The sequence below is a fragment of the Acipenser ruthenus genome, chromosome 8 (genome assembly GCF_902713425.1).
Source record: "Acipenser ruthenus chromosome 8, fAciRut3.2 maternal haplotype, whole genome shotgun sequence".
Taxonomy (NCBI): Eukaryota; Metazoa; Chordata; class Actinopteri; order Acipenseriformes; family Acipenseridae; genus Acipenser; species Acipenser ruthenus.
The window spans coordinates 24,907,621-24,931,259 of NC_081196.1; the positions used below are offsets into that span (position 1 = coordinate 24,907,621).

The 23,639-nt window shown below is 41.4% G+C and overlaps 1 protein-coding gene across 5 annotated transcripts in view; it reads right to left on the minus strand.

The window, feature by feature from the left end:
* Positions 1-23,639, minus strand: part of LOC117406668 (cystathionine beta-synthase-like protein) — a 94,711-nt gene that overhangs the window by 19,947 nt on the left and 51,125 nt on the right. For 2 of the 5 annotated variants that reach the window (XM_034010879.3, XM_034010882.3), the window contains exons 14-16: positions 18,122-18,230; positions 12,520-12,604; positions 7,391-7,447 (exon numbers count right to left, since the gene is read on the minus strand). In XM_034010879.3, the coding sequence (XP_033866770.2) occupies positions 7,391-7,447; positions 12,520-12,604; positions 18,122-18,230 (251 nt within the window). Of the gene's footprint in view, positions 1-7,390; positions 7,448-9,732; positions 9,885-12,519; positions 12,605-18,121; positions 18,231-23,639 lie in introns of those variants that run through there. The other 3 variants (XM_059028752.1, XM_034010881.3, XM_034010883.3) reach the window with 3 other exon arrangements.

Sequence of the window (23,639 nt, forward strand, 5' to 3'; positions counted from 1 at the left end):
CTTACATATCAGGAATTATCATTATAGAAATATGCATTTTTTTTTAATTAGCAAAAATGCTGACGGACCAAGAGAAAAATAGCCGGACAAGCCGAGACCTGCACATTTCTACCCGCACGGGGTACTTAATTAAAACTTAATGACACATATTATATGTCAATAAAAACACTCAAATTGCTCCTCGGCCCCCATAATTATCAAAAATAGTTAGTTATTCTTAAAATCACCTATAATAATAATAATAATATTAATAATACTACTACTACTACTACTACTACTACTACTAATAATAATAATAATAATAATAATAATAATAATAGAGCAGACAGAATAGCAGTCAAGTATCAGCTACCCTCCCGACTAAATCATCATGCGACTTGTTTACAACTACAGGTGGGGCAAAATTTTGCAAGGGGGGAGGGATTCAATTTGTCATGACACAGTCTGCTATGCTCTGTAGATACGCTTCAACCAAACGAGCAAGATCTGAACATTTGAATTAGCAAAATGTATGTATTTTAAAACTCAAATCTCCCTCCCGTTTCAAATTAGTTCATACCGTGAAATGTTAGCCTTTATGCGTAATTCGGGGGATGCGGTAGAGGGCTCTCCCCCGCTTTGCGCTGCTTTTTCTTATCCGATATCCTTTTCTTTAGCCTGTCTTACCTTCCCTCTGTGGCATCCTGCTCGGTAGCGTCCACGATCTCTTCCTGGTGGAAGCTGTTCCCAGTTCAGCCTCATTTAGTATTTCCAGCCAATCACACAATGCAGCGCTCGCCTCGTCAATTATTAGGGCATGGCCAGCGCTGCTCCACGTGTTATTGGCTGCCCCTCCTGTCTATCTCGCTCTCTTTTTCTACTTTAACCCAGCACTATTTCCGCTTCCTTGTCTGTGTTTGTATTTTTTTTCGTTTCTTTCACTGCAAGCCGTTTCTCTGCTCTGCGCTCGCAAGATAGTATCAGCTATTTTCCTACCTGCTCAGTCTGCGCCGTTCAAAGCGCAGCGTCATTCTCAACTTGGTCTGCGTTTTCATCAGAAAGACTGTTCCAACGTCACCGCTGTACTGCAACTCTTTCACACCGGTGCCTCACAGACCATGGTTACCACAGCAACGCCTCAGCGAGTGACTACTGGGAGTGGTAAGTTGCTACGGCGACCAGGCAGCTTTAACAGGCAATGCGAGCCTGTGCCTCACGACTGCAATCTTCTGACTCCTGCTGCTGCGCTTTTGCAACATAAGAGCTTCAACTCGCCGAATTGTGACATCTAAATACTGCAGGCTCCTCTTCTAGACCTACGTTAACTTACCTATATCATCACTAACTGTTCTAAAGCAAATGCTTAATACATAGACAAGGATTTTAATCGCAATAACCAAATATATGCTACCCTGCTTCACTGAAGCCAATAGTTTTAATTCCAATCAAAACCTCTAGATGGCAGCATAACACCACAAGCTCTACATAATTTAAGATGATTTGCTATCGCTGCGAATCTCGCACACTCCAAACTTTCTATCAATTCCTGCAGTTTGTTGTCTTTCTGAGGGATTCTCAGTACCCCCCTGCCTCAACCTCTTTTGCTACATATATTAACTTGAATTTTTCAAATCCAAACCCCTCCCCTTGAGGACCTTGTCATGAAGCCATGCTTATCAGCTTTCTGAGATGTTAAGAATCCACCGTCACATTAACTTACAGCTTCCCTGCATCAGGCCATTCCTGCAACCTTCTTGTTCCCGGATTTGCACTTCCTCATTTGCCCCCAACTTCATCAAGACACTTAATATAACTTTCAAAGTCCATTTCATTCAATTTGAGCTACCAGTCACATACGAAAACTATGTGCTACGATTATCAACATTTCAGTCAAGCGTCCTCCTATCCCTCAATAGACAATACACTCTTAGACTGCTCCTGATCAAATCAATAGGTTTTGTAGCAGCCTCCGAGCAACACATTCCCATCCTCTCAGGTTCTGCAGTGGCCTCAGATCTATGCATTCTTCATTTCTGCCAAAGGCAGCCCCATCGCCGACATCATCTAAAAACGCCTTAACTCTCAAATACCAATTTTCACCGCATTCAGCAGCTCTCTGCTCTCTACAGCAGGCCACTGCAGACTACTGACAGCATTCCATCGTTTACTCCCTCAGATCTCTGCCCGTTCAGCAGATCTTGCCTCTACTGTTAATATCTCCTCATTACAGCAAATCTCAGCTCCCTCTTCAGATCTGCTTCTATTGCAGCATGCAAAAGTTGCTTTAGTTTACTGTTTAAATCTGCAACTGCTCTCCTCTAGAGCTTCCAACGCTCCAGCTTTCCTCCAATACCTGGATCTAAAATATATATATACATGGAGAGCTTGACTTCCTCAGCAATTTAGTCATATGTCCGCTCATCCTCTCAAATACTACAAGCTTTAATATATGGTACAAGACTGGAAATCTGTTTGATTTATGAATTAAGGAGTTCCACTATTTGGAGAATGACTGGAGTTGTGAAACCCAAATCTCTGATTTATGAGTTCACCTTTTCCATTCTAAACAGACAAGATGGTAGCAAACCGCTGATCAATCCCGTATTAACTAACACAGGATGGTTGGCATCTCATCTCTCTGCCTTCGTTTTTAAAAACACCTCGGCAGTCGATTTCATATATTTGTTCAGGTCCAGCTGCCACCTCAGCCCTCATCAAACTCTGCAACACCAACATCTGCCGTTCAACTAAATACAACACTCTCCAACCTTCTGCAATCTGCTCATCACTACATGGCCACACTCTTAGTCCCAGCGACCAAATCTTCATTTACCACTGGATGAAAAACATTTACAACTTTCTGCACTCAAAACAAATACATCCCATTCTGATTCAATGAGCAACGGATTCTAGCTTCCATCGCCCATGCAAGGGATTCTCTTCCCTTAGCCCCCACTACCGTTAAAGCCTACATCTCCGGAATTCAGTATTTCTGCCGCCTCATCTCCGTCCCTTCTTCAACACTCCTATCCATCCCATCAGTTTGTTGACACTCAGAGAGATCCTCAAGAGCCCCCCCCTCATCCCGTTTATGCTCCCTCTTGTCACGGATCGGACTTTCTTCTAACTATTTCTCCCCCCATTCATTCTGGATCGGAGCAGCTGCCTCCGCGGCCAGGGCAGGAATCAATCAACACTTGATTAAGTCTATGGGGCGCTGGATCTCTTCAGCTGTGAACTTTATATTAGATCATCCTCTGCAGACATCGCCACAGCTCACCAAGCACTCGTTAGCTTGCCCGGAGTGGGGGGCGCCCTCTCCGCCAGGCCCACCAGAGGTTTCCTCCCTGCAGGGGAGTTTTTCCTCTCCACAGTGCGGACGGCTTATAGGCATAGGTTGTCTACTTTTCTCTTTTCTTCTAGCTTTTGTCTATGTGTGCGGCTCTGCGATCTCTTTTCTATCCCACGGTGTGGTTCTTGCGGGGAGCCGGGGGTCCTCTTTTGGGGGGAAGCGAGTCTCACTCCCCCGGCTGTCCGGGTCGGCCTCTCGTCTCAACCACTGCCGCCCGGCTGTTCCTCGCCGGCCTGAGGGGACCCCCGGCCACATCCTATTCTCTGCTGCTTATGCGCTAAGCCTTCCAGGGCTCAACCTTGCTGTCCCATCTCCTCTCTTCTATTTCAGGTCCAGGACCATTTCAGCCCCCTCATGCAGTAGGCCGTGCCTCCACCTGCCGAGCAGGCCCCGACCGAGGGGAGGGGGGGGGGGGGGGGGGGGTTTCTCTGTTTTCGTCTCTCCTAAACGGACCCGAGACACTTTTTCCTAAGCTCTCCACGCCGCCCAGCTGCCAGCTTAGCTACCTGAGGATGCTGCACTGAGTTGCGAAGGATCTGTCCTTTTGTCCTGTTCGTCCCCTTCCTGTCTCTTGCTCCACTAAACGCCCAGCAGCCAGAGGATGCTGCCTGACCCGTCGGGAGCGAGAGTCAGTTTGTTGTATGTTATATGTCTAAACTTTGCTCTCTCTCTCTCACTTTTACGTCGCCCAGCAGCCAGAGGATGCTGCCTGACCCGACGAGAAGGGAAAACTCTTTGCCCCCCTATCTTGTCCTGCTATCAGTATCTAACCTCAATGTTACTAAGCACCATTCCCAAACTCCAGCCCTCAATCTCGCCATCCCTCAAACTCGTCTCACTCTTGAACTCTCAAATGTCTCACCCCTCTCAAGCCTCCTGAGCAACCGGAGAAATCCTCTCATCTTGTCTCATTCTTAATATCTCACTCCCAATTTCGCCTCCTCTCAAGCCCTCGTAGGCAACCAGTGAAATTACATCTAGACTACTATAAAACTCCTTTTCACTCACATAAACAAAAAAACGGTTTTACGCTCTTAGCCATCGTTCACTACTATTACTAGCAGTACATTCATTCTTAAATTTTACACACCCTCACTATTGTTGGCTGACGGCACACACGTCGGAGGACAGCGTGTGTTAGTCTTCGCCGCTCCCGAGTCAGCGTGTGGGTGGTAGCGGTGAGCTGAGCCTAAAAATAATTGGCTATTCCAAATTGGGGAGAAAATGATAAAAAAACAATTGTCAACTACTAAATAAAATTAAAAAATTAAATAAAAAAAGGCAAAACCATAACAAAAAAGTAGAGCAAAATATATATTTTGCTTCCCCTGTGGTCTACGGGTTAGGTGCCCATGCTCTCAATCAAGTTACAGTTCAACAGGAGAAAAATATACTAAAAAAGGTCACAAAAAGATTTTTCCGGCATTTCTACACTAATCATAGGAATGGACCTGGGAGAGGCCATTTTGATAGAATTCCGTCTACAAAACACTTTCACCCATGAGTGTAAATGCTTCGGAAATCGCACTTGGGGTTATCGCAGTGGGGTTATCTTTCCTAGACCTGTACACAGCTCTGTAGTGCTGAAAGATAATATGATGTTGTGACAGGGAGCCCTGTTGCTGGTTCCTGCGCAAGTGTTTGGCTGGGGGGCGTGCCCTGGGATGCTGCGCTGTTTAAAAAAAAAAAAAAAAAAAAAAAGTGTCTGCGCCACAGTTCGAGGCTCACAGATGGCCGCTGTGCAAAAGTGTGTTTATTTACATCAAGGAGGAGAGAGTCCGCTCTGCAGGAACTACTGCACGGAAACCCTCGACTGCAAGACGGTGCCTGTGAAGGCTGCTCAGCCAGGACCGTCACAATGACCAAACGAGCAAGATGGGCTGAATGGCCTCCTCTCGTTTGTAAACTTTATGTTCTTAACACATCACCCTGTTACAGATGTCAAAAACTAACCTTTAGTAATTAGTAGGACTGTATAATATATATTTTAAGAGCGTGCTAAATTGTGTATTTTAAAAAAGACACAGTATACCCAGAAGCGTGTTAAATTTCACTACACATTCTTTCATAGTTTAGCCTTCTTTGCAGTTATGAATGTTATCTATTGTTCAAATAAGCAAAACAAAACTTGCCCCCCCCCCCCCCCCGTTATCAAACGCTGGGATTCTGATGAATCGAATTCTACTGCTGCTTGAACAAAAAACACCTACAAATCTGACGTTCATCATGGGATCATATAAGATTATGCATTTTTCAAATATTCAAAAACCATATGGGGCACTGCAGCTCTACACAGTAATATTTTCAGCAGGTATTTTTCACAAAACAGGTACATAAATTGCTCCTAAAGATTTGTTAGTATAAGGCAGATTAATTAACATTAATTTGTTAGCATCATGCAGAGGAGTTATTCAACTTTTAGTTTCAGGCAACAGAGAACTGGAGAGCTGGTACCTTATCTTACTGGACCAATCAGTTTTTATAGTTCATCTGTGTGTTTACTGAACAGATTGGAAATTACATAAAGTGTAATTGCGCAATGAATGTATTTTTCTTTTTTATTAAGAATGATTCAGATGAAAAGTAATTAAGCCTTAAAAGGAAGAAGAAAGTTAGACCATTTGCCAGTGACTGATACTGGCTGCAAAGTTGCTGGCCAGAGGGTTTGGACACCCCTGCTTAATTGCACATAACATCATGCAAGACATTATTAAAAATAGGAGAAACTGGCTTTCATCATGTGTTACATGCAACTTTCACATAATTAATACCATAACATTGTGTTAGGTACAATTGGTTTAAGTTATATTTTAACAAATACATTTTACATGCAGATAACAAAAAAAATAAATTAAAAAAAATACAATCCACAAATTTGTAAACTAGTAGATTGTGCAGAAAGAACAGGAAGAAAAAACCCTATACCCCAAGTATAACACACATGAGATCAGCCAAACCAAACTGAAAAGCAGTTTTATAGATGCATATTGTTTGACAATACGAAGTATAAAGTACATTTTTAAAGTTACAACAAAAGGATGATACACCTTTCACAGGGCTACATTTATTTGCAGCAAGATTATGTTTTCATGAATTTCTGCAACATTAAAATTACATTTTATAACTATTTAAGCAATTCTTGTGGATTAATGACTAGCTGGAAACGGGTCATCATTTCAACAGAAGCTGCATTAAATGAAATCCAAAAATTTAAACCACTCTACCATTAATCCTTTGTTCTTTTCAAGCATTTCTTCAGACCTGTGCAGTAACCAATTAGATTACTTGTTTTAGTTTTGAACATTGTGGTCAGTTTTGTAAGATGGATTGCATTCCAACTGGGCTACATAGTACTCTTGATTGATAACAGGTCAACGCTGTTTCCAGATCTGTTAATGTTAGTATTGTACTTTGGTGACTTTTACTTGGGTGAGCCATACATAGGTCAGCAAATTAGAGGCTAGACCTCCTAGGAACTTTTTTTACAGAACACCGTGGAGTATGTACAAGACAATTCTGATGACAGAATTTCCCCATCCGAATCTATATGTTATCACCGAGTGCTTCACTTACATTTCTCTTCGATTCTCTTAGATTGGTGTTTGTAAAACGTTAAATAAAGATTTTATTAGAACTAAATAAAAAAGTGCAATTTTTACCATGTCACAACAAGAACATAAACTGTATTTGCATGACTGTAAAAAGTTATCTTATTGCAGTATAACTAACAGAATTATACTTGCTAATGCAGGACCCAGAAAAAAAGCCAAAAAGAGCTGCTGCTTTTAGTTGCATATTTAGGTTGGCCAAACACCTGTGTGTTTTACATAGGATAAATGTATAGCAAAAAAAACAACAAAAAAAAAACATTAAAATTACATTTAATATTGTTTTACCCAAAGTAAATGTAAGGACATGCAAAATACAACAAACAATAGAAGTTTTAAAAACACAAACTTCTTTGTTAGTCCTCAACACCACTTAAACAATTTCCTAACCCCCCATACCACCATACCCTCTACATCAGACACATTTCTATATTTAGTGATTTTCTCATACCTTTTAAATAATATTGTTGCCTTTCTGGTTTGCTGACATTAGACTGTTCAGCCTCACCTGGAATTCACAAATGCAATGTCAGTCATCCTAGGTACAAAAATTAAACTTTCAATTAAACCAATTTTATCTCCTGAACACAGAATGTAATTTTCAACAGAAGTAGCATCAAGTAAAGCAGCTACTAAAACAGCGTCTGTGCTCAGCCTGTTCTAGTTCAAGGCCAAGCTTGGGCTGCCTACGTGCTTCAGAGAATAAAGCGCTACGACAGCCAAAAGAGGAGGGTCTTCTCTGAGAAATACAATTATTCTCAAACAAAACATAAACAATGTTGTTTATTGCACAATGAACTGCTATTTATTACAACAAATAAACAAAATCCAGCTATTGAAACACTCAATAGTGCTCAATTTAGAAATACTAAAAGAAACTTAAGACATTCAAAGGACAAAGAATTCAACAAGTCTGTTTGTGTTATAATTACTCATTGTTCAGATTGATTAATATCTATTTAAAATGAATACAAATGGAATACAATTATTTACTTTTTAGTAATAATTACTTACTATTTAGTAAGTTTAACCCTGAATGCAGTGCAACTAGTATGCACCCCCTGGTCTCAAATATTTGATTATGAAAGAACACCATATTTAAAAAAATGTATTCCTTAAAAATCAAAAGCAGATTTAAGACACATAACTGTTTATTCCATGCCTGGGCTGTATAATTTGCAGCAATGTAAAATATTACTTGAATAAAGTGTGGTTTCATAACCAAGAATTTGAGACGAGCACAGTGAACTGCAGTCAAGGTAAAACCATGCCCTCTATTTATTAGTAACCGAAGGTTTAAAGAATAAGCAGCTATAAATGTAACTCATTTCTTTTTTTACTTTACTCTGTTACGGTGTTTACAATCATTCTGTTGCTCCAAGATGGAGTCTTTATATATTTTTTTCTCAAAATCTGCTTTTAACTGCTTTGAGCTTCCAGCACTGAACAGCCTTTCTCATTCCAACCTGTATGGCAATGTTACCTTTCAACTCTACCAGCCCCACCTACTAGGGGTGCGCGGTAATACCAATATATTGTGATATTCATCAGGCAATACAATAACCAGTATTTGAACTATAATACCGGTATTTTTTGTTAAACGGATTCAGGGAAACGTCTACTGGAAAATGTCGGCTATTATTTTAAGAGCTCCTAGTCTCCTTAACACTTCTGCCTCTGTTACAGCAGCAGTGTGGAGTAGTGGTTAGGGCTCTGGACTCTTGACCGGAGGGTCGTGGGTTCAATCCCAGGTGGGGGGCACTGCTGCTGTACCCTTGAACAAGGTACTTTACCTAGATTGCTCTGTATAAATGGGTAATTGTATGTAAAAATAATGTGATAAGGGCGTCTGCTAAGAAATAAATCATAACATTACCTTAAGAGATTATCACTTCTCGTAGTGCAAGTAGCAGTGCTAACACAAGAAAATATGGCAAAGGCACACAGAGATTTTGAGCTGCTTAAATTCTGCAAAGTCACATGTGTAGAATCATTTCCTAATAAAAAAAATTCTAAAAAGGATGGCTGTATAGCATCAAACATTACAGTATGTTGTTTATGCAAGGCTGAAGCAAAATATGCTGGTGGTACCACCAACCTTACATACAGTGGTGTAGTGCTACTTCTTAAAGTACTGGAACGCCAGTTAAAATATAGATTTTTCTATAACAAATGATATGAATTCACATTTTATTTGTACATTGAACTTGAGGTAACATTTAATAGGTAATGCGTGTGACTTTTAGGCTACTCCCCCTTGATCAGTGCTGCCAAGTTTGGCTTGTTTTGAAAGCATCTAGCAGGTAAATGTTGTCTTTGGTGGTTTGGTTATTTTTTGACTATTTTTATCATGCATTTTTTCTATTCCTTTCCATTATGAGGTCTTCTCCAGCGCAGAACTTCAATCACCATGATGCTCTGTATAGTATATCATGTCTCTCTCCCCTCCCCCTCCCCCCTCTTTTTTCTGGAGCTCTGCATCCAATAAAATTACGAATCACACAAACGCTAAGTTATTTTTTATTCGTCACCAATTTATGAGCTGTATCAGTGCAATTTTAATTGTTTTTACATTTTTTAAGACTATCTGCCGACAGTTCTGGACAATGTAACTTTACACTAAATTCTGAATATCTTTTTTTTTATTTTCTGGAACTACTGCATTTGATCTCATCAGATTAAAAAAAAAAAAAAAAAAAAAAAAGCGGTTCTGGTACTGTATTAATTATTATTTGTTTATTTAGCAGATGCCTTCATCCAAGGCGTCTTACAGAGACTAGGGTGTGTGAACAATGCATCAGCTGCAGAGTCACTTACAAGTGCGTCTCGCCCGAAAGACAGAGCACAAGGAGGTCAAGTGACTTGCTCAGGGTCACACAATGAGTCAGTGGCTGAGGTGGGATTTGAACCGGGGACCTCCTGGTTTAACCACTGGACCACACAGCCTGTAAGTTGTGAGAAGAAAAACAAGCAAAGCAGATGCATAAATAAATAGTTTAAACATTAATTCCCAGTATTTTTGTATTTTTGATTTTAAATAAATGTGTAGCACTTATTTATGTTTTTGTAATTAAATCTTAAACGCAAGGTCAGTCGTTTATTCCAAACCCAGGGTCTGCACTGACCGATATATAAAGCAGCTTTAAACCTGTGTTTATGGCCACAGTCACAGGATGCCCTAATATACAAATGAAAATTAAGATATTATTTATAATAAAAATTACATTTAATTTTTTTTTTTTTTTTTTGGAGAATTTTAAATAGCTTTCAAACCAGCACTGTTTTTCTATTTTTCAAATTGGGAGCACATGCACGTACTTCAGAGGATCCAACAAAAAATTAGTTACTGGGCATTTCAAATGAGAGTTTGTCATATTACATTCTAATACTTTAATCAGCATCATTCTGCCTTGAATTCCAATATGTATCACAATACACATCGCAATATTATCTTCAGTATTGCAATATATTGCAATACAGATCCTCAGTCCCAATACCCACCCCTACCATCTGTTACTCACTTGGTTGAGTGTTGAAAGGTCACATTATCACATTGTTTGAATGGAATGAAGAAAGCTTATGTCTAAAAGTTCAAAGCTAGATATAAAACGGCAGATTCAGAGGAAAATAACTCAATATTGGAGCAAAAGAAGAACCACTCTAAATGACTCAAAAATCAACACAGTAAGGAAATGTAAAACAAACAAACTTAAAATGACTTTTGAAGCTACTTTTAAATGTACCAGCGTCAATTCACGTAGCCCAGGTGTCTTCATGATGTAGATCATTACAAATTAAATAAATCCCTGCTAGGCACAATATAAGAGTCATGTTTTACACAAAGAGATTGAACAACATTTGTAAATCCAGTTTCATTAAAAAAATATATAGTTAGTAGCTTCCCTCTGCTTTCTCTTCACAGACAAATGAATATATATATATATATATATATATATATAACAAAACAAAAACAGGTATATTTAACCAAAAAAAGTTTTTTTTGTAGTATTGTTTATTTTATGATATTAACGGTTATGGGTCAAATTTGTCATTTCAATATTTGTACACCTAAGGTGCTGAATGACATTTCAATCTACATATTTGTTAAGACAGTAAATGCTTAAGCTGTTCTTTATATTTTGAAATGTGACAAACATGGCATTCTGCCAAAGCTTAGGAAATGACCTGCTCTTCGTGTCCATGTGTTTTGGGTTGGTAATGGCTGGTAAGTAAAATCTGATTAAGAACATGCTGCACACAGCAAACACTTCCAGCCAGAGCTCCATGCAAGGACCCACAATCCCAAAGCATTTTCTTAGTAATTATTACTGGTTTTCAACTGTATTTAAATTCATGCGTTAAACATAAATATTGTTTTATGATTGCTTCATAAATCAAATGTTACTACAGATTACATATCATAGTAGCAATGGTATATGTAAGCAATTAAGACCCGACACAGAGGGCATTACCAGGCATTATCTATATATATATATATATATATATATATATATAAAATTGGGGTAACCAAACGGTTGTATAATGCCTGGTAATGCCCGATGTGGAGGGTCTTATTGATGATATACTTCAATGTTACAGCACAGTTAACTATCATTTTCATTGATTGAATTTATTTAGGTTTTCCTTTTTTTTTTTTCATATCCTTCCCATACGCACTCTAAAATGAACATTCTATAAATATAGTCCTTCATAACAACGATCTTCTCTATAAAATGAGTGTACAAAAAAGCCTTTTTAAAACTATATATTTTTATTTGAATAAAAAGAGAACAAAAGATTTTGAAAAAACATTTATTATTATTATTATTATTATTAGTGCACAGTTATTAAAAATAAACTGAGGACAAAGGTCAGAAAAAAGATTATGCAATTGTAATAATAATAATAATAATAATAATAATAATAATAATAATAATAATAATTTGTCTTTTCCTTGGTAATTTAGTTGAATATTTCCAGATATCAAGCAGTTATTAAAAATGCTATTACTGAAAAGGTCTTTCAGTTTGCCCAACAGTACTTCTCTCTGTACTACGTACAGCGACTGTAGACATCTCAGAGGTGCTCGTATTTTCCAGGATGTTTTGATTTAGCCATTCCTCAATTGACATCTTATTAAAAAGGTTGAAATTTACTTTAAACACCATTTTGTTAATAGCTGATGGAGTGATCGTATTTGATTTTTTTTGTGATACGGTTACAAAGATTCTAAGGGCATACATCAGGGATTACATCCCTCTAGCTCAACCATACTCAGAATGTGTGGAATCTTTCCACTGAAGTATAATAGTAAGAATTCAACCACAGTTATGGACTTGTTAAAATTCCAGTACAACTTATCTTGTGAACAGACTTCATCCATTGCATAGAACATACAGCACAATTCTAAAAGTACAAAACAACCTCTAAACATTAAAAAAGAATACTAGTTTAATTTGCATTTTTACTACAGATCATCTTTCATAACAGGATAATACTGTGCAGGTTTGATTCAAACTAGGTAGAAACAATCACTGGGGTGTGACTAAGGAAAAAACTGGTATCTGTTAGTGTACTTACATTGAATCTGCTCATGAACCACAAGAGCAAAGTGATCTGTTTCCAGGATACAGGACAGTTTACCCAGGTTATCATTCAGATGGATCTGCAGAAGGCAAAATAGTTGTAATTTGGCCTTGCATGACTACATATATCATACAGATTTCTTAAACTGGGTTTCCAAAGTTTTTAGGTTGAGTTAGAACAGTGGAAGTGCAACCTGCCTCGTTTGTAATAATAAAAAAAAAACAGACATAGCGTAACACAAATAATACAAAAAATAAAAATAAAACATTCCATAAGAAAGCGCTGTGTACTATACTTGTATTTGCTTACCATTTTTGGCTGCATATCTATTTATTATAAACCTATTATTATTATTATTATTATTATTATTATTATTATTATTATTATTATTATTATCCATCCATTATCATTAACCGCTTACTCCTTTACAGGGTTGCGGTGAGCCGGAGCCTAACCCAGCATACACAGCGCGCAAGGTGAGACTACACCCTGGACGGGACGCCAGTCCATCGCAGGGCACCACACACACACACACACACACACACACACACACACACACCAAGGGCAATTTAGAGTGACCAATCAACCTGGACAGCACGTCTTTGGACTGTGGGAGGAAACCGGGGTACCCGGAGAAAACCCACGCGAACGCGGGGGGAACATGCAAACTCCACACAGACAGTACCCTAGGCCGGATTCGAACCCAGGACCCTGGCGCTGTGAGGCAGCAGCGCTAACCACTACGCCATCGTGCCGCCCTATTATTATTATTATTATTATTATTATTATTATTATTATTATTATTTAGTCATTTAGCAGATGTTTTTATTCAAAATGACTAAACATACATCAACAACATGGCTGCTGCAGAGTCACTTACAAATAGGACCTTGGTTTCACGTCTCATCCAAAGTATATATAAAACGTACATACATAATATATACACGTTTCCTACAGAACCATAGCTTCGGCAAATCTGATCCTTGTAGTCTACAAACAGAGCTAAAATACCAGCACTTTAGGTTAATGACATAAAAATGATCCAGTCAAAATATTTGGTACATTTTTTAAATATTGGTAGTAAATCTACAATAGGCTACCATTCTCACCCTTATTTACTTGTTGTTAGGATCCAGTATATTAGTCGATATGAGTTCAACATATTTCTGACAAGATACTGTTGTAATCCACTGGGACTTTCTGGAACTTCATTTTGTAGTAAGTCTTGCAGCAAGCTGAGCAAGACAACCACCAACCAATACTTTTGGATATGTCTGCCTTAGGTAGGTATTCGCATTTTACGTCAGAGCTGCCGATAGGCCCCTCCGAGGAATGACGTCCTCGGTCCCGCCTGCTGAGGGAATAAGTAATTGTTCCACTGAGTTCACTTCCTCTTTTGCCTCTCACCTACAGTAAGGTACGTTTCTGTGTCATTAACCAGAGTGTGTTTTTCGAAAAAATCCCTTGCATTCGTGCAGAGAGCCGGCTTGCTGCTCTCATGGAATCAGTGGCTCTATTTTGAGTGTCTTTTTCCTTTTTTTTTCTGCTTCGCCTGTGTCGATAGGCAGAAATCCAGACATCCACCCAATGTGAGCCACTTCAACATTTAGATGACCAAAACCAAGATCAAGAGAATGAAAGAAACAACATCCAGGACCCTATAAATAGTGCTGGCTAGGCAGCAAAAAGAAGGGAGGTCATGATTGCTGGAGACTCCATATTGAGAAACACAGCAAGTTCAGTTTGCAGTTTGGACCCCCTTACTACAACAGTGTGCTGCCTTCCAGGAGCCTCTGTCAAGCACATCACTGAGAACATGGACAGGCTCCTAGAACGAACAGGAGACGACCCGGTAGTATTATTATATAATTTATTTCTTAGCAGACGCCCTTATCCAGGGCGACTTACAAGATATCACATTATTTTTACATACAATTACCCATTTATACAGTTGGGTTTTTACTGGAGCAATTTAGGTAAAGTACCTTGCTCAAGGGTACAGCAGCAGTGTCCCCACCGGGATTTGAACCCATGACCCTCCGGTCAAGAGTCCAGAGCCCTAACCACTACTCCACACTGCTGCCTTATTTGTTTACTTAGCAGACGCCTTTATCCAAGGCGACTTACAGAGACTAGGATGCTTGAACTATGCATTAGCTGCAGAGTCACTTAAAATTACGTCTCACCCGAAAGACGGCGCACAAGGAGGTTAAGTGACCTGCTCAGGGTCACACAATGAGTCGGTGGCTAAGGTGGGATTTGAACCAGGGACCTCCTGGTTACAAGCCCTTTTCTTTAACCACTGGACCACACAAGCCTCCCTACTAGCCTCCCTAGTAGTCGTCCACATCGGTACAAACAACATTGGAAGAGACAGGCCAAGATCCCTGCAAAACAAATTCAGAGAGCTAGGGAGGAAATTAAAAGACAAGACCAAAACTGTGGTATTTTCTGGGATACTGCCGACACCTTGCAAAGGACCATATGGAAAGCTGGAAATACAAAATCAAAATGCATGGCTGAAATTGTGGTGCACACAGGAAGGCTTTACCTTTCTTGAACATTGGAGCACATTCTACAACAAGGACTATCTATATATAGGTGGGGCGGACTGCACTTAAACAGAAAGGAAACCAATCTACTCAGAGAAAGGATCCGTGAGGAGGTCCAGAAGCATTTAAACTAGAATAGTTTACAACTCAGGTAAGACAACTATTAAATGTATTTATCTTAATGCTAGAAGTCTCAGAAACAAAATGTTAGAACTTGAAGTTACTGCACTAACAAGTAACTACGATGTGATAGGTGTTACAGAAAATTGGTTGTCTGAGAGTGATGGAGACGAATATAATATTAGTGGGTACACACTGTATAGGAAAGACAAGCAGGACAGAAGAGTCGGAGGGGTAGCGCTATACATAAGAAATAGTCTTGAAGCCCAGGAGTTAAATCTGGACAAAGAAAACCACACCGAATCAATATGGGTCAGAATAATGGACAAAAATTCAAAGGGCATAATAGGAGCATGCTATAGACCGCCAAATTCAGACGCTGTGCAAAATAATCTGTTATACAATGACATTAGAAATGCATGTAGAAAAGGAGAAGCCATACTAATGGGAGATTTCAACTTCCCCCGTGTAAAATGGGAGAACCCAGTGGGAAGCACGACGGACGAAATTGAAATGGTCAAAATGACAAATGACTGACAAAGGCACCGACTAGAGGGGAGGCATGCCTTGATTTAGTCTTTTCAAATAACAAAGACAGAATAACTAAAACAGAGGTCAGAGAGCCATTGGCAAACTCAGACCACAACATGGTCTCATTTGAAGTATTTTTTAAAAACGCAAAAGTAATGACTAAAGCGAAGGTTTACAATTTTAGAAAAGCAAACAGTGAAGGTATGAAACAGAGACTAACAGAAGTAGATTGGAGTAAAATAGAGAAAACATCCACAGAAAAAGGATGGCTGTTTTTTAAAAATGTAGTACTAGAGGCACAAAACAATTACATCCCAAAAGTAGACCAATCTAAATCTGAAACAAAATGGCCAAAATGGTTTAATAGATCAATTAAAAAAAATATTCAGCGAAAAAAGGCACTTTACAGAGTGTTTAAAAGGGACCAAAAACAACGTACACAGAAAGAGTACTTGGAACTGCAAACACAAGTCAAAAAGGAAGTTAGAAAGGCCAAGAGAGAGACAGAAATCAATATTGTTAAGGGGGCTAAAACCAATTTCAAAATGTTTTTCCAATATTATAACAGCAAGAGAACATTCAAAGAGCAGGTTAAATGTCTAAGAGACATAACTAGCAAAATCATAGATGAAGAAAGAAAATAGCAAATATATTAAATGATTACTTTTCACAGGTTTTTACAAAGGAGGACACGGACAACATGCCCGACAACAAATCCCCTGGGCCAGATGAGATCCTCCCAATAGTACTCAAAGAAATGAAAGAAGTTATTTACAAACCGCTAACCAAGATCATGCAACAGTCTCTTGACACAGGGGTTGTACCAACAGACTGGAAAATAGCAAACGTAATACCGATCCACAAAAAGGGAGACAAAACCGAACCAGGTAACTACAGACCAATAAGCCTGACTTCTATTATATCTAAACTTATGGAAACTAAAGATCCAAAATGGAAAATTACCTATATAGTAACAATATCCTGAGAGACAGTCAGCATGGTTTTAGGAAAGGGAGATTGTGTCAAACTAACCTGCTTGACTTTTCTGAGGATGCAACATTGACAATGGATAACTGCAAACCATACAACATGGTTTATTTAGATTTCCAGAAAGATTTGGACAAAGTCCCGCATAAAAGATTAATTCTCAAACTGAACGCAGTAGGGATCTTGAATTTAATTCAAGAAAAGTAATGTTAAAACTTTACGATGCATTAGTAAGACCTCACCTAGAATATTGTGTTCCGTTCTGGTCACCTCGTTACAAAAAGGATATTGCTGCTCTAGAAAGAGTGCAAAGAAGAGCAACCAGAATTATTCCAGGTTTAAAAGGCATGTCGTATGCAGACAGGCTAAAAGAATTGAATCTATTCAGTCTTGAACAAAGACGACTACGCGGCGATCTGATTCAAACATTCAAATTCCTAAAAGGTATAGACAATGTATAGACTTCTTTGACCTGAAAAAAGAAACAAGGACCAGAGGTCACAAATGGGTAGACAATGGGCATTCAGAACAGAAAATAGGAGGCACTTTTTAACACAGAGAATTGTGAGGGTCTGGAACCAACTCCCCAGTAATGTTGTTGAAGCTGACACCCTGGGATCCTTCAAGAAGCTGATTGATGAGATTCTGGGATCAATAAGCTATTAACAACCAAACGAGCAAGATGGGCTGAATGGCCTCCTCTCATTTGTAAACTTTCTTATGTTCTTATGTATCTCTTTATTTATGGTGTTGAGCAAAAAAATCAATAGTAAAACATTAAAAAAAAATGTAACTGAAGTCTCAAAGGGGGAGAGACTTTTACGCCAGTGCGACCTATACATCGATTTTTCCGGTATGTATTTAATGCAAAGGGTATTTTTTTATTTGTAGTAGCTTCAGTATTTTTATAACCTTGCTTTATAAAACTACTTAACTATAAAGCACTTTTTATGAGTCAAATGGCAATAATCTGAAATGTTGAATAAATGGTGTCATGTGTCAAACAAAAAACACAACCCTGAATGAAGAGGGCTCTAAATCTGCACGCTTATTTTGTCCTATTTTGTCAAACAACCGTGCCAAGACATGCTTAGTATGGCCTTGAGTTAGTAGAAAGTTGCACAACGTTACCTCACAAACGGGATTTTCACTGCTGAAGTCTCTTAAGCGTAATGTGTGACTTCTGGTCAATTGTACGGCTTTTTAGCATGAGAAGGCGATTTACCCATCCTTTAAAGTTGTAGAATGTTTTAGACGCGCACTTCCTGTAGTGTGAGGAATGTACTGGTATGTGCTGCTATGTCACATAAATAATGACTGTGGAGAGAAACAAGTCATTATTTGTTAGTAGTAATTACAAAGACATTTCACTGGTCACATTCTAGTTACTTCTAGCTACATTTTACCTTTTTAAACTGTTTGTACAGGACTTTGCTGACCGGATCAGATGGTTGGACTTTGCCAGCAAGCAAAGAAGCAAGCATGTTTCCCAATGTGATCATTCCCAAAATAAGCCTGGAGAAAAAACACAGAGAAACAGAGAAAAGGTTTAGCTGGATAACACCTTATTCAGCTCAGTTGATGATCAATGTGTTAACATTAGAAAATTTCTACTGAATTAGTAACTCTAAAGTATGGGAAAAAAATGAAGTCTTTGGTGGCAACTTTGTGGCAGCATTGTTAAAAAAAACATTTAAAAATGTACAAACTTGACTCTTAAGACACAAATTTGTTGTGTCTTCCACAGTATTTCTGGACAAAATTACGATCAGGTTCGCCAACATTCTGCATTTATTTTAGTCTCTAAATGCTAGTTTCGCGTATTTCATTTATGACCAACCATGCTGCCACACTTTTCACTTCATAAGTACAACAAATAATACATTTTACTTTCATTTTGACTAGTTTCATAATTCACTGTATGGTAAAGTGCAAATTTAATTTGAAGAAGTTTGCCTCCTGACTACAGTAAAAGCTGGCACTATGGAACAGAAGAAATATACTGAAGATTCACTCCATGTCTAACCTTAGTTATCATTCTAGAAAAAGTTACTTTTAAAAGCAAAATAATAAAACATAAGAAAACACAACATTTAAAGAACAGCAGACCCATAAGAACAGCAGGTTGTTATTATCAACTCTGGTTCCCTGAAATAGAAATTTACAGGTATTTACCTCCTAAAGACCCCAAAACCTGAATATTGTATACCAGTGTGTCACAAAGACGGCCGGAGTGGGTGGCGTCAGACCAGATGCAGGAAATAAACAGACAGAGATTTGGGGTTTTGGTGAGGCTGAGCGCGTGATCGCGCTCAGCATTTAATAAACAGAACAAAAAATAAAAGGTTTGAAACAAAACAGGACACGGCACTTTAAGCCAAAATAAATAGACAGACAAAACAAACTAACACTTAACAAACGGTGCATGGAGACAAACAAACACGGTGAGAACAAACACTTATATTTACGCTTTCTTTCACTTTCTTTCACTTTCTAGTTTCTCCTTCTCCACACCCGTTCTCCACTCTCGAACACCCAACCCCGAGTGAATGCTACGTGTCTCTATATATACTGTTGTGCTGGGATTCAATTACTAATTAATTATTCACTTGAATCCCAGCACGTGAATTAATTCTGTGCAACCCCGTGCTTACATATTACATTTAACCAGCACGTGAAGTGATTTGTGCTCTCCTCATGCCTAAATACAAATCTACACTTTTTAAATACACGTGAAACACAGACCCGTTTATATCCCGTGTGCCAATCTATACACCAACATTTAACACACGCACCAACATACAACACATAATAAGCACACAGGGGCGGGGCACATTGCCACATATACCCCCCCTTGTGCGCAGCACACATGGTCTCAACGGCCACCTCCCCCCTTAAAAATCCAGCAGTCTAGGCCAAAGTCTCGGGCTGGGAAGGGAGGCTTCCAGGGGCCCACAGGTGGCAATGTTGCCAGTAGCCAGGCTACTACTGGCCATGCTGTCAGCAGACGTGCTGACAGCTCCCAGACTGACTCCTTCAGCCGGGGCAGTCCTGGCAGCAGAAAGGCTGCTTGGGGGATGGTCTCCTGACCTCCCCTCTTCTTCGTAGCCGGCAGCTCCCTCTTCCGGGGCTCCGGCCACAGTCTCTTCTGCAGCACAAGTGCTGCAGTGGGAGCAGGTCTCCGGACCTCCCCCACGATCTCCGGCAGCGAAACTGCTGCAGTGGGAGCAGGTCTCCTGACCTCCCCCACGATCTCCGGCAGCGAAACTGCTGCTGGGGTTGGTGGTCCCCAGACCTCCTCCCCCTTCTTCGTGGCCGACAGCTCTGGGGCTCCGGCCACCGTACTCCCCGTGGTGGAGGTACGGGAAGCAGAGATAGCTCCTGCTGTTCTGCTTCTGGCAGTGGCAGAGGCAGAGGCAGAGGCAGCTCCTGCTCCTCTGCTCCTGGAAGTGGCAGAGGCAGCTCCTGCTCCTCTGCTCCTGGAAGTGGCAGAGGCAGCTCCTGCTCCTCTGCTCCTGGAAGTGGCAGAGGCAGCTCCTGCTCCTCTGCTCCTGCCGGTGTAGGTGGCGGAGGCAGAGGCAGCTCCGGCTGCTCTGCTCCTGCCGGTGTAGGTGGCGGAGGCAGAGGCAGCTCCGGCTGCTCTGCTCCTGCCGGTGTAGGTGGCGGAGGCAGAGGCAGCTCCGGCTGCTCTGCTCCTGCCGGTGAAGGTGGGAACAGCGTGTAGTCTCCTGCCGATGGAGGTGGGAGCAGCGTGTAGTCTCCCCCTTTTTCAGGGGAATGGTGCTGCTCTGCCTCTCTTGCAGGGAACTGGTGCGGCTCCGCTTTTGATGGGGAAACCAGCAGACATTCTCCCTCTGCTGGTGGAGGTGGAACCAGCAGGCATTCTCCCTCTGCTGGCAGCTTGGGTCCTAGGGCTGTGGAAGCCCCGACTTCCCTCTCTTCGGGCTGTGGACGCACCGACTCCTCCCTTTTGGGCTGTGGACGCACCGACTCCTCCCTTTTGGGCTGTGGACGCACTGACTCCTCCCTTTTGGGCTGTGGACGTTCGGGCTCCCCCCAATCAGGCGTAGGACGTTCGGGCTCCTCCCGCTTGGGCTGTGGACGCTCAGGCTCCTCCCGCTCGGGCTGTGGACGCTCAGGCTCCTCCCGCTCGGGCTGTGGACGCTCAGGCTCCTCCCGCTCGGGCTGTGGACGCTCAGGCTCCTCCCGCTCGGGCTGTGGACGCTCAGGCTCCTCCCGCTCGGGCTGTGGACGCTCAGGCTCCTCCCGCTCGGGCTGTGGACGCTCTGGCTCCTCCCGCTTGGGTACTGGCGAGCTGGCATAGGGGCATCCCGACCAGTCGTGTCCCCCTTCCTCACATCGCCCGCACCAGCTCGGTGGCACCTCGGAGCAGTCCCTCCAGCGGTGATCCACCTCTCCGCACCAGGTGCACCAGGGGAACAGGTTCTCTGGCTCCTCTGGCCGCTGTTGCAGTTGTGGTTGGGGCGGTGGGAGCAGCAGTCTACCCCCCCCTGCTGGTGGTGGAGACTGAGGCAACCCCTGCTCCTCCCTCTCCTGATGGACAGGGCAGTGGGCCACAAAGTGCTCACCTCTGCAGATGGGGCATAGTTGGGGTAGCTGTCCGAGGGGGTACCAGGGGCAGTTGGTGCTGGAATGCCCAGGCTCAGCACAGCAGTAACACCCGGGCTGCTGTTCCTCCGGCTGGTGTTGTGGTTGCTGTTGCTGCTGCAGCTTTCCTTTCCCCCTTCTCTTCTTACTCCTCCTCCCCACCTTCCTCTCCTGGGCCGGTTCCTCCTCCTCCTCACCTTGGAAGGGGCAGATCGCCACTGTGTGTCCGTAGACTCCACAGGCCATGCACCAGCCTTGGTCCTCGAGGCCCCCGAGGAGGTCCTCCAGGTCCCGGCAGCCGTCTCTCCAGCCTTCCACTTTCACTTTTTTTTTTTTTTTTTGAAAACAGTCCTTTTTTTTAAACACAAAACCCCCTCTCCTGGTCTGACGCTTGGAGGCGCTGTTTATCCCACGATGACACCACGTGTCACAAAGACGGCCGGAGTGGGTGGCGTCAGACCAGATGCAGGAAATAAACAGACAGAGATTTGGGGTTTTGGTGAGGCTGAGCGCGTGATCGTGCTCAGCATTTAATAAACAGAACAGAAAATAAAAGGTTTGAAACAAAACAGGACACGGCACTTTAAGCCAAAATAAATAGACAGACAAAACGAACTAACACTTAACAAACGGTGCACGGAGACAAACAAACACGGTGAGAACAAACACTTATATTTACGCTTTCTTTCACTTTCTTTCACTTTCTAGTTTCTCCTTCTCCACACCCGTTCTCCACTCTCGAACACCCAACCCCGAGTGAATGCTACGTGTCTCTATATATACTGTTGTGCTGGGATTCAATTACTAATTAATATTCACTTGAATCCCAGCACGTGAATTAATTCTGTGCAACCCCGTGCTTACATATTACATTTAACCAGCACGTGAAGTGATTTGTGCTCTCCTCGTGCCTAAATACAAATCTATACTTTTTAAATACACGTGAAACACAGACCCGTTTATATCCCGTTTGCCAATCTATACACCAACATTTAACACACGCACGCAACATACAACACATAATAAGCACACAGGGGCGGGGCACATTGCCACACAGTGCTACTCCAGAAGCCTGTGACGCAGTCATGGTCTGTCCCCGAGAGCACAAAAGCACTGCACTCACAGATCTCGGCGTCATTTTTCCTTCAAGCCTGCTGCAATCATGGACACAGCAACCTCCAAGGTTAAAAATTACATTTAGATTTCAGGGAACCACGGTTATGACAATAACCCAACGTTCCTTTTCAAGTACAAAATGTAACCATTTCCATATGGGCGAGTTTGTAAAGGCGTCGCAAGGGCAAGATTGCAGAACGACTGGAAAGCTACAAGGCAAAGCAAAGAGGCTGCCTTGTGCTTTACTATACAGAATCCCAGTAACAAGTAACAAGAGTGAAAAATTGAGGGAGAAACTCACCTCTGTCTGTGTTGTAAGGGTCAACTGAGAAGCCACCCTTAACACTTAGTCTGTAGAACCTAGTGAATGTATGGGGAGTAGCCCACACCGCTGCATTGTAAATGTCTCTGACAGATGCACGCTGGAATAAAGTCCACAAAGTTGCCATGCCCCTGTCTATGAACTGGCAAGTTGGCCAGTTCATAGACAATCCTGACCGTGTCTGCGATTGACTTGGACAGCCTCTGCTTAGACAAGGCTTGACCATGGGACTTCCCCCCATAGTAGTACGCCAGGGCTCAAAATGGGCAGGGCGTATGGATCTGTCACTCTGTCAGACTCCAATTCTACAGATTAGTTGACATGAAATCCTGAGATAGTCTTCGGGGAAAAAAGGCAGAATTGGTACCTTTGTCCTGGCCTCTAAAAAATTAAGCAGGCTTTCGCAGTAGAAAATGCATGCATCTCAGTCACCCGTTTTGCAGAGGTGACAGAGTGCAAGAAAGCAGCTTCTTGAAGGATCCCAGGGTGTCAGCTTCAACAACATTACTGGGGCGTTGGTTCCAGACCCACACAATTATCTAGGAAATTATTATTTAGGAAAGGGAGATCATGTCTAACTAACCTGCTTGACTTTTTTGAGGATGCAACATTGAAAATGGATAACTGCAAAGCATACGACATGGTTTATTTAGATTTCCAGAAAGCTTTTGACAAAGTCCCGCATAAAAGATTAATTCTCAAACTGAACGCAGTAGGGATTCAAGGAAATGCATGCACATGGATTAGGGATTGGTTAACAGGTAGAAAACAGAAAGTACTGATTAGAGGAGAAACCTCAAAATGGAGTGAGGTAACCAGTGGTGTACCACAGGGATCAGTATTAGGTCCTCTGCTATTCCTAATCTACATTAATGATT